Below are 12,186 nucleotides of genomic sequence, written 5' to 3' on the forward strand. Positions count from 1 at the left end.
AGGCAAAACGAAAGAGGCAGACTGGTGGGGAAATTTTAGGCAAGGAAAGTCTCAGCTCAATAGACTAAGAACTAAGTGAGTAAATTAAAGTGTAATTGGGAGGGATAAACCATACATCAAGATAAAGTGACTAAAGATTGATCATGAAAAGCTGAGTGGGGTCAGTTCCAATCAGAGCAGAAACAGCTGAATTACTTGTAAATCCGACACTTGGACTCTAGGCTTTTGCTATTTTTACCATTTAAAGGCAAAGATGCAGAATATAGGGTGAAGGGGGATACTTTTGTAAGAGTAAAAAAAAAAAAAAAGCTGTTAAAAGCCAGGTATTAGTTTAACAAATGCTTTAAAGATAACTTTTAAAAATAATTTAAAAAAAAAAACAACAAAATGCTGTGTCATGAACATATTTTGGCATAAAATAAAACTAAAATATAAAACTGCAAATTGGTTTTTCTTTTTGACTAAATCACAAGCTCTCAGATGGAACCACTGAGTTAAAACAATGCTGTCACTTCTACTTTGCCCTGTGTCCAGATCTTAACAAGCAATTCTGAAGACAATTTTCAGCAGTATATAAACTTCAAGGGGCTATGCTAAGAGAACAGCTCTACTGAAGGTGATAAATAACCTCTAAAACTCTTAGGCTGTGGAGACACAGGGTAACTATTAGTAAACTTGCTAGACTCTGCACTCCCACTGCAAGGGGCACAAGTTCAAATCCTGCTCTGGGAACTAAGATCCACAGGTGGTGTGGCCAAAAAAAAAAAACCCCACAAAGAAACAAAACAACAACTACAAAAACTCTTAGGTGGTTTTAAAAACACAAATATTATTTTTATCAGAGTTGGAAGGGATTCTGTAACATTCTGTAACCATCTTCTGAAACATGATGTATTATGTTTCTATGATAACTGGAAAAGTATTAACTTTGCAAAGTATATTAAATAGAAACAATCTGGTTTAATGTAAGATCATATATTAATTTTTTTCACCATTCAAATATTCAGAAAACATACATCAGTTAAAAAGAGAGACACCACTTAGCAACACTTTCATTTTGTATTGAATCCCTAGCTACCCCATGTGTTTACACTGTATACTCAGCTATCTGCCAGCTGTCACCACCCTCTCCTGGGACAAACCTGGATTACTGCTAGCTTTCAGTCTCTCCTTTTCTTCTCCCTTCCTTCCCATCCTCATCCTAGTCTGGGTCCCTTCTGCCCAGCCATGATAGGTATCCTGTATTTATCTGTCCCAGATCCACATAACATACGAAAAAAGGAAGGCAAAGGTCTAATTCTCTGTATGTGTTGAGGTAGGCTGTGTGCTGTGGGAGGGGTTTTACAGAGGTAAAAGATGCCCTGGGAAGTTGAAGTTTGGTGGCCTTGTATATGGTTAACCACTAGTCAGAACATGTGCACTGACAAGTAAAGGTTCACAGAAAAAAAAATCAGGCAGAATATTTGAAATCATGGCTGTTCTTATCACCCTATTTATATAGTATTTACTTCTCATTTACTGGGGAAAACATTGGAGGTAATGGGATTGCAGGAAATGCTTAAAAGAAGAGGGCTGGACACAGTATGAAAGATCAGGGAAGAAACAATTCTTACTCTAGGTATAGAGTAGGCATGGGAAAAGCCAAGAGAATAAGTAAGGAATGTGTTCATTTGGTAAAGTGCCTGATCAAATATTTGCACAATTAACTAATTCTAAAGCTAAAATTTCATTTTTTTCATTGCTTTTGCTTGGAGACACAGGATAACTATTAGTAAGGATTACTATTTAGCCATCCCATATTATGTCTAAACACTACACATATTACTTAATGTTACTTTAATTATTGCAAACCCCTGGTAGATAGGAATCATCTACATTTTCCTATGAGGAAACCAGGGAATAATTTCCATACAGTTAACACTGCTATCAACAGCAAAACCTTAACTGTCTGACTCCAGTGTATGTGTTATTTCAGCTAATAGGACATAGTGTTTCCTAAATCAATGAGACTGAGGAATTCCCAAATTTTCAAGAGACAGCTTAATAGAGCAGTAAAGACCATGCCTGAAATCACATTCAATCTTGAAACTTCAAAAATGGGAAAAAAATAATTTTTAAAAATTTCCACTTTTTTAAAATGTCTGAGGTGTTAAAGGAGGGTATGGAGTGAAAGCCAAGTCATCAGTGGGAAAGGGCCCCAAGGAGAATGGATTTACATTGCAATCCAGATTCTACCATCTTGGGCCCAGTATTCACCTTCTGTAGGCCTCATTTCTTATAAGTAATCTAGACTTTCAAGATCCTTTTAAGTTATTAAAATTATTTTAATACTCATTTATAAACTTGTAACACCAACTTCAAACTAGAACCTTTTCAATTTTTTTAATTATCAAGGAGGTTAAGTAAGGAAGTATTTTAGATAACAGAGCAGGAAAACAGAACCACTAAGAAGGAGAGTGTCGTCACTCAGAGTGCCAGGAAATTGACAGATGATACTCAGCCTGGTGCCCTTGGCTAATTCTTCTGTACATGACTCGATTAATACTTAAAGAACATTCTAGTCTTCCTGCCATTATTAAGGTAACTAACCGGTAATTTTGGGGGCTTCCCAGGTGGCACAGTGGTAAAGAATCCGCCTGCTAATGCAGGAGACAAGAGTTTGATCTCCGGGTGGGGAAGATCCCCTGGAGTAGAAAATGACAAGATGCTCCAGTATTCTTGCCTGGAAAATTCCACAGACAGAGGAGCCTGGCGGGCTGCAGTCCATGGAGTCGCAAAGAGTCTGACACGATTGAGCGACTTCGCACAACCTGTAATTACTCTACAGATTTCGTCTCTAAAGGATTATGAGATGGCCTTCTAGGTTATAGCGGAACCGCCTGGGGGCAAATACTGTCTAGTTGCCTGCTAGGAGATTGTAGGGAAATTCAAGTATTAAGTGGAGACATTTTCAAACGGAAAGAATCTAGTTTCTATACCACATAAATGTCTGGACCGATAATCCACGAAAAGCCCAGGGCAGGGGACATAGTAAATTTCAATTAACGTTAAACATGAAAGTTTAAAACTCTCAAAGGGATTAACGGACGTTCTATTAGAACTGTGGTCAACAGTTTAGGGGCTCCCCTTTTAAGGCAAAAAGTCGTTTTTACTTACATTTTCACAAGTTTAGTTTTCGATGCACTGGAAAAGCACGAGCATGAACAGCTTGTGTTAAATACTTAGTAACGTGTTAATCATATCACATGTGAGGTTTTGATTTTATAAGGCCCTAAGTTGTTAAGAAATAAAACGGAACAGGGACTGCCTGTCAACACTGATTTTTCTTTGGTTTTTATCTTGTCTTCAAGACGCACGTGTGTCAATTTGATGGGAAGGTGTTCTGATACGCTTTCCACTGAGAGAGAAAAAGCACAGGTTTGCACTTGGAACCCGCACGCGAGTCACCAGCGCACATTACGTAACCACCGCGGTCCGGCCTCCAGGCAGTTTTCCGAACCTTCTTCGCGGGGCGGAGATAAGGTCACAACGCCCGCGGTCATCCCAGCCTCTGCGAGTTCTGTGTGTGGCTATTAGAAACGTTTACTTTTGAATTTCCCTGAACCGCCTGGTGTGGGTGGTGGCACAGATCCGCCCCGGAAACCTCTGGGCCTCTTCCCGCCATCCGCTGGCCCTGCCCCGCCAGGGGGTCCCCGCGGGGTGGTGGGAAGGCCCCGCCAGCGCGGGGCCCAGGGCCGCGGCGCGAGCAGTCCCCGTTGCCCCTCCCTGCCGCCCTCGGTCCTTTCCCCAGCCACGCCCAGCCAGGCGCGCGAAGCCGACGGTTGCCTGAGGGCCCGATTTTGAATTTACAGGCCCGGCCCCCGAGCTGCGGGCTCCTCGTTGGCCAGCGACGGTCACGTGGCGATGCCGGAGCGCGCCGGCCATCTTGGGGAGGGAGCGCGGCGCCGCCGCCCGCGCCACCTCCGCCCCCCGCGGCTCGCAGCCAGCCCGCCCCTCCGCCCTCCTCCCCCCGCCCGCGGCTCTGCGCCGCCTGAGAGGAAACAAAGTGCTGCGGGCGGGAGACTCGGCGGTGGCGGCGGCGCGCGGACTCTGCTCGGCCCTTTCGGGCACCATCGCCCCGTATTTCCCGAGCGTGTGTGTGTGTGTGCGCGCGTGTGTGTCTGTGCCTGTTGTTTTACAAAGGGCCTTTTACGTTTGACTGATTCGCGATCCTCCCCCTTTGCCCTTTGTGCTGTAACCCGTCTCCCGCCAGCCCCGGGTCCTCCGTCTTTCTCCCCACAGCGGCCTCTCCGCGAGCGCGGGTCGCCGGTTCGTGCCTTCCTTCCCGCTTCGCCTTCTGCAGCCCCCTCCGTGTCCCGGCGCTGCCCGCGGCCTCCGCGCTTCGCTCTCCCCGCCGATCGCCATGGCGACAGCGACCCCCGTGCCGCCGCGGAGCGGCAGTCGCGCCGGCGGCCCCGCCACGCCGTTGAGCCCCACGCGGCTGTCGCGGCTCCAAGAGAAGGAGGAGCTGCGCGAGCTCAACGATCGTCTGGCCGTGTACATCGACAAGGTGCGCAGCCTGGAGACGGAGAACAGCGCGTTGCAGCTGCAGGTGACGGAGCGTGAGGAGGTGCGCGGCCGCGAGCTCACCGGCCTCAAGGCGCTCTACGAGACCGAGCTGGCCGACGCGCGACGAGCGCTCGACGACACGGCCCGCGAGCGCGCGAAGCTGCAGATCGAGCTGGGCAAGTTCAAGGCCGAGCACGACCAGCTGCTCCTCAAGTGAGTGCTCGCCTGGCGGCCGCTGTACCTCACACACGGATCGGGGGGTGCTGCTCGGGCGGGAGGCGAGGGCCGGAGTGCCCACGCCCTTCGGAACCGGCACGGTCTCGGTCTCCAAGAAGAAAGAATCTAGTGTTTTTCATTTTGGGCAGGGGTCACTCAGAGCCCTCAAGCAATAGTGATAGTGGGACGGGGATGCACATTTCCCGATCTTGGATACCTAGTAGGACCCGGCGAAGTGCGTGCGTGGGCCCGCCAACGATGAGCGCCCGGCCTGGGGCTTCGGACCGTAAGATCCAGAAGGCTTTTCCGCCCCGGGACTCGGCGGGCGCCAGGTGCGGGGAGGTGGCGTCAGGGCGCGCGCTTGAATGCGCGCCCCGGTTTCCGGCCAGGCCGGAGACAAAGCGTCTGCTGGGTTTGCGGTGCAAGAATGGCTATCTGGGGAGATCCCTCTGCCCGCCTGGAGAATGAATGAGCTCTGCGCGGGCCGCGAGAGAGGAAGGGGAGGGACCTGCCTCTGGCGTCCCGGTCTCCCGGGGGTGGGACCCGCTTTGGCGCGCTTAGTCTTGGCCCTGTGACATTTTGCGCTCGTTCTGCGCCTGCCTTGCGCACGGAGGGAGGGGAGGAGTCTGAACCGCGCGCCACTGTCTCCTCCTGGCAAGTTGGGTTTTTCAAGCTGGTTCGCTGTGGGGAAAGGTGTCCTTTCTGTGGAGATAGAAGCGGGTCCTTGGATGCTTTGCAAAGGACTTCGCAAGCTGGGTTTTTGCCCATGGCCACTGCTCTCCGATCGCCGGACCACCTGCCTCCCCGGCAACAGTCCTCTCGCCTAACTTTTGCATCGCCAAGAAATAGTCACTTGATTTTTCGAATGTAAGATAGACCTAGGACAGTGCCCCCAACTGTCGTGTTGACACGCCAGAGCAGGTGAAAGGGGTGTTGTATAAATGTGGAGAGTTGTGGTGAGGGAGTTTGTAGTTGTTGTTTAGTCGCTGACTCGTGTCGGACTCTTCTGCGAGCCGGTGGACTGTAGCCCGTCAGGCTCCTCTGTCCATGGGATTTCCCAGGGGCAAGAATACAGGAGTGGGTTGCTATTTCCTTCTCCAGGGGATCTTCTCAATCCAGAGATCGAACGAAGGAAAGCTTGTAATTAATTCTCGTAAGAGAGTGTGAATTATCAGTCCAGGGCACAGAGATAAACTTTGCCGATGCTACCTTGCCTTTGTGAGGCAAAAAATAATGGCATAATTATCACCAGTAGGCAGTTAGTGTTGACGTCATGCTTTAGAGTATTGCTGTTTGTCAGCAGAATTCCGGTGGTCTCCATCCCCTCTTGCCAATTGAAATTTCTGGAGATACCTGGTTCTGACTTTTACTTTGTGTTCCCCTGAGTGTCTTTCTGTCTCCATCCGTGTAAATATCCCTGTCTGGGTCCCTGTGGTTTTGTATATGTGAATTTCAACTTCCCAGATGTTAGATACTTGAAAAACGGTTCAGAAAGAGTATGTACACTTGGTAAAACTAAAATACTGTATAGACTGGCTTATAGTGATAAATGATGTCTCCTGACTCTTTCCAGGAGACAAATCACATTTAGCTCTTTTTGTTTTTATTTCTTTGAGTATTTAGTTCCACAAAATAAATATAATCAGCTAGGACTTCCTGGGCAGTCCAGTAGTTAAGATCCTGCCGAACGAATATGGGAGAATGCAGAAGGCACACATGGGTTCCATCCTTGGTGGGAGATGGTCTGGTAACTAATATCCCTGCGTGCCTCTCGGCCAAAAAAGAAAAGCTTGTATTTCTGTTTCCTGGATTTTTCAACCTTTGGAGTTGCCTTTTGAAATGGGTCAGTACTCTCACCGCTGTCCCCCTCTTCCTCCAAATTTGTTGTTACTGAATTTCTTACCTTGGATGCTATTGCTTATGTGATTCACCAGTATCATATGTACCACTAAGAAAAAAGAAATTTCAGGGCCAAATATGTAGGATGTATCCTGTTGGACCCATCCTGATTTCAGGGATGTTAACTGTGACACAGATCAAGTATCTGTTATGTGCTAGTCACTGTTTTATGTGGAGGATACAGGGATTTAAAAAAAAAAAGTTACTGCCCTTATGTTAATGTAGGGGAGATACTCAGCAAGTAACAATTGTGTTTCATATAATCTGAAACATTTTTGGTGCTTTTATTATCTTTCCAGAAGGCATCCACTTGGAAGGTTTTTTTACATAGTAACAAGACTGCCACCTGGCTGACTGTAGTGGTAGAAGGCTCTGCATGGATTGTAAAATGCATGCTGGTTTCAGCAAGATGAGAAAGTGAAGAATACGTGTATCATTAGTAGAATCAATGAAATCAGTGTATGTGATATAATGCTAGGGTAACAGATACTAGGGGAGTACAAAAAAAGCAGGGTGAGGGATGGTGTAGTTAAGGAAGGCTTGTCTGAGGGCTTGACAACTGAAAACAATATTTTAGATGTCTGCTGGGATTTGGTAGGAAAATTGCTTGATAGATATATATCTATTGTATATTTATACATTTAGAGCCTATGCATATATTTCTGTTGTCAGAGTCAGATATATTTTCTTTTTTAGTAAGTATCAACTCCTCAAAACATGCCACATTTTACTTTGATATTTCAATCTTAACTTTCTTTTGTTCTTAAATAGCCTTCCATCTTTCTTGCTGATTAAAGAAAAATTTTCCTTTAGCATATCAGATGTTTTGAATATATCTATTTATAATATATATTATGCAAAGCCGCTTTCTTCCCTAAGTTCCCTGCACCTAAGACGTGTGCAACTAACAGACTAATATACCTGATTTAGATCTAGTTTCCTCCTGTGTCACATATTTTTGGTTCCTTGGTTCCTTCATTCATTTTGTTGGGAGAAGCTTTAAGTTACTTATTCAGAAAAGATGGCAGGAGTTAAACTTTCCAAGTCTTGTATGTCTGAAAATAACTAATTTTTGTCTCATGCTTGATTGATTGTTGGGCTAGGTATATAAAATTCCACTTTCAGAATTTTTCCTCACAGCTTGGAAGGTATATTGACCCCATTGACTTCTAGCACCCAGTTGTTGTTCAGTTCAGTTCAGTTCAGTTCAGTCGCTCAGTCGTGTCCGACTCTTTGCAACCCCATGAATCACAGCACGCCAGGCCTCCCTGTCCATCACCATCTCCCAGAGTTCACTCAAATTCATGTCTATCGAGTCGGTGATGCCATCCAGCCATCTCATCCTCTGTCGTTCCCTTCTCCTCCTGCCCCCAATCCCTCCCAGCATCAGAGTCTTTTTCAATGAGTCAACTCTTCACATGAGGTGGCCAAAGTATTGGAGTTTCAACTTCAGCATCACTCCTTCCAAAGAACATCCAGGGCTGATCTCCTTTAGGATGGACTGGTAGGATCTCCTTGCAGTCCAAGGGACTCTCAAGAGTCTTCTCCAAAACCACAGTTCAAAAGCATCAATTCTTCAGTGCTCAGCTTTCTTCACAGTCCAACTCTCACATCCATACATGACCACTGGAAAAACCATAGCCTTGACTAGATGGACCTTTGTTGGCAAAGTAATGTCTCTGCTTTTGAATATGTTATCTAGGTTGGCCATAACTTTCCTTCCAAGGAGTAAGCGTCTTTTAATTTCATGGCTGCAGTCACCATCTGCAGTGATTTTGGAGCCCCAAACAATAAAGTCTGACACTGTTTCCACTGTTTTCCCATCTATTTCCCATGAAGTGATGGGACCAGATGCCATGATCTTCGTTTTCTGACAGTTGCGCTTTAAGCCAACTTTTTCCTCTCCTCTTTCACTTTCATCAAGAGGCTTTTTAGTTCCTCTTCACTATCTGCCATAAGGGTGGTGTCATCTGCATATCTGAGGTTATTGATATTTCTCCCGGCAGTCTTGATTCCAGCTTATGCTTCTTCCAGCCCAGTGTTTCTCATGATGTACTCTGCATAGAAGTTAAATAAGCAGGGTGACAATATACAGCCTTGACATACTCCTTTTCCTATTTGGAACCAGTCTGTTGTTCCATGTCCAGTTCTAACTTGCTTCCTGACCTACATATAGGTTTGTCAACAGGCAGGTCAGGTGGTCTGGTATTCCCATCCCTTGAAGAATTTTCCACAGTGTATTGTGATCCACACAGTCAAAGGCTTTGGCGTAGTCAATAAAGCAGAAATAGATGTTTTTCTGGAACTCTCTTGCTTTTTCGATGATCTAGTGGATGTTGGCAATTTGATCTCTGGTTCCTCTGCCTTTTCTAAAACCAGCTTGAACATCTGGAAGTTCACAGTTCACGTATTACTGAAGCGTGGCTTGGAGAATTTTGAAAATGTGTATCTAATGCCAGTCACAGTAATATATATACATATTTTTTTGGTAATTGCTTTTGATTTTCTTTTCCTCTCTGAAAGCTTTGGGATTTTCTTTTATCCTGGTTTTCTGGGATTGCATGGTGATAGGACTTAGATATAGATATCCTCTTATGCATTGTAGTTGTTATGCATCTTTTCATTTTCAAGGCTTGATCTTTATTTAGCTCTGGGACCTTTCTTCCATATGTTTTTTGAGTTCTATTTTCTTAGTTCTCTCTTGTTAGAATGTTGAACTCTTGGGTATCTTGTTTTCTCATAATCGTTTTTTGTTCTGGGAGATCACCTTGCTTTTCTCTAGCTCAGTAGTGACATTTTAAAAGCAGAGTCATAGTTTTAATTCCAAGAAATCTTTATATAGATATTTCTCTTTATTCAACTTGTGTCTGTTTAAGGATGCTTTATTTTCTTTAATCTGTCTGAGGGCAATATTTAGTTTTCTTTTTAAAATTCTCTTCTGCTCATTGGATTATCTCTTTTTCTTCCCTGGTTACTTGTTCTTTTGTTTGGGTTGTTTGTTTTTTTTTTTTCCCTACTAATTTTTGTCAATTGCTGATCCTTGGTAATCTACATTTTCAAGTGAAGGACTAGGTAATGCTTGAAAATGAATGTTGGATTGTTTAGGTAGCTACTTCTTAGTTTTCTGAGTGGAATAGCAAATTAGGACTTCTTTATATATGAGTGGAATGTACTCTTGGCCCACTTGTTGGAAAGCCTGCATTTATGTTAAGGGGTGCCCAAGAGGGTGAGGTGTAAAGCTGTTTCATGGGTTAATCCATCATTTTAATTCTGCTTCACTTGTAGCCTTTGTGTGCATGATCTGTGATAGGTACATTTATCTACATTTCATCTACTAGAAATTTGTTGAAATGTTTGCTAATGAGCCCTTTCTGTTCACTTTGATCCTGTGGGTTTAGTTGTTGTTAACTGCTTTTTTTGTCGAGTATAGTGGGGGAGATCAATGCATGGAAGTCTTGGAAATCATTTAATTTTGAGCAATGTTATAACATTTGTAGGATGACAAAGAAGTAATGTTTTATTATCTGGGTCCATTGAGCTCTTTTATTTATGAATAATTTTCTCTAACTTATTTGGAGTCAAAGTCTTTGTAATTAGCCTTATCATTTGGGTGTATTTAGGTTAGGGAAACAAGTCTTAAGAGAATTATAGATTCAAAAATTACTTTGTTCCTTTTTGGTTTTTAGCATTCTTTGTTTTAGCCTCACCTCTCCATGTGTGGGTCCCCAACTAGGGATGAACCCCTGTGCCCTGCAGTGGAAACATGGAGTCTTGACCACTGGACTGCCAAGGAAGTCCAAAGACAGAAGAATTCTTGGAGACGCTTGTCGTTAGAAAGAATTTGACAACAGTTTCTGTGCAGGTGATCTCAGATCTAAGATACAGCTACTTCGATTCACTCCAAGAATCCCTTGGACTGCAAGGAGATCCAACCAGTCAATCTTAAAGGAAGTCAGTCCTGAATATTCATTGGAAGGAGTGATGCTTAAGCTGAAATTCCAATACTTTGGCCACCTGATGTGAAGAACTGATTCACTGGAGAAGACCCAGATGCTGGGAAAGATTGAAGGTGGGAAAAGAAGGGAATGACAAGAGGATGAGGTGGTTGGATGGCATCACTGACACGATGGACATGAGTTTGAGTAGGCTCCGGGAGTTGGTGATGGACAGGGAAGCCTGGCGTGCTGCAGTCCATGGGGTTGCAAAGAGTCAGACATGACTGACCTACTGAACTGAACTTAAAGCCTGTTTATTTAGTATGTTTCCCTGGAAGGTTTTTGGGGATCACTGGCAAAAAATGATGATGCATACTATCAATCAACACTTTAAACAAAAAATAAACTATGGATTTAATTGAGAATTTCAGTATTAGCTAATTATGCAGAAAAACTAAATATAAGAGATAATGTTGAATGATTGTTTAGTAACTAATTACATGGATACATACTTTTTTTCCTTCAGTGGTTTACGTCCACAGTCTTTCATGTAAAACCCACATGGCCACATGTGTTTGGAATTAAAAGCAATTACAAATGTAAGAAGGTAATAATATGCATGTACTGTATATGAGACCCCCAGTGGCATCCGGGGTAGCACTCTGTGAAATAGATATTTCTGCAAGGAAAGATATTAATAGTCACGGTAAGTGGAGAAAAATGTCTAAAAATAGCTTCATATCCATTCAGGTCAAATTTTGTCACCAAATGAATTAATGAAAACGTAAGCTTTAGAGCTCTGGACTTATGTATAGGAAAGGAATGATTTATGTTTTTTAATTGACTCCTTAGTAACTTCACTTGGCTTATCCGGTTCTAGAAGTTGTACTCTATTCATCAAACACAAATTTGATTGATTCGTAGTAGATATTCAAACTTGATGCAAAATTAACTCTGTAGTGATTTTCTCTTTTTTGAGCATTATGAATAATTAGGAAAGTGGAAATGGGAGCTCAGTTCAGTTCAGTTGTTCAGTTATATCCAAGTCTTTGCCACCCCGTGAACTGCAGCACGCCAGGCCTCCCTGTCCATCACCAACTCCCGGAGTTTACCCAAATTCATGTCCCTTGAGTTGGTGATGCCATCTAACCATCTCACCCTCTGTCGTCCCCTTCTCCTGCCTTCAGTGTTTCCCAGCATCAGGGTCTTTTCAAATGAGTCAGCTCTTCACATCAGGTGGCCAAAATATTGAGAGTTTCAGCTTCAACATCAGTCCTTCCAATGAACACTCAGGACTGATTTCCTTTAGAATGGGCTGGTTGGATCTCCTTGCAGTCCAAGGGACTTTCAAGAGTCTTCTCCAACACCACAGTTCAAAAGCATCAATTCTTCTGCACTCAGCTTTCTCACTGGAATGTAACTAATACGGTGGATGCTACTGTAGGATTGTTTGAGATGCTGAGCAAGTCAACTTACATTTCTTCATTAAAAAAAAAAATTTTAAAGGATGTCCCAGGAAACTTAGTTTAGTATATTATAGATATTAGGCTTCAAAGCCAGTGTTTCTTCATATTAATCTTGGAGGTAC

At 43.9% G+C, this 12,186-nt stretch overlaps 1 protein-coding gene across 1 annotated transcript in view; it reads left to right on the forward strand.

Annotated features, from left to right (window-relative positions):
• The first annotated feature begins 3,954 nt into the window (after positions 1–3,954).
• Positions 3,955–12,186, forward strand: part of LMNB1 (lamin B1) — a 52,805-nt gene continuing 44,573 nt past the window's right edge. The window contains exon 1 of the mRNA XM_040241745.1: positions 3,955–4,761. Within this exon, the coding sequence (XP_040097679.1) occupies positions 4,403–4,761 (359 nt within the window). The 5' untranslated portion in view covers positions 3,955–4,402. The remainder of the gene's footprint in view (positions 4,762–12,186) is intronic.

This window comes from Oryx dammah, unplaced genomic scaffold (assembly GCF_014754425.2).
Source record: "Oryx dammah isolate SB20612 unplaced genomic scaffold, SCBI_Odam_1.1 HiC_scaffold_5, whole genome shotgun sequence".
Taxonomy (NCBI): domain Eukaryota; kingdom Metazoa; phylum Chordata; class Mammalia; order Artiodactyla; family Bovidae; genus Oryx; species Oryx dammah.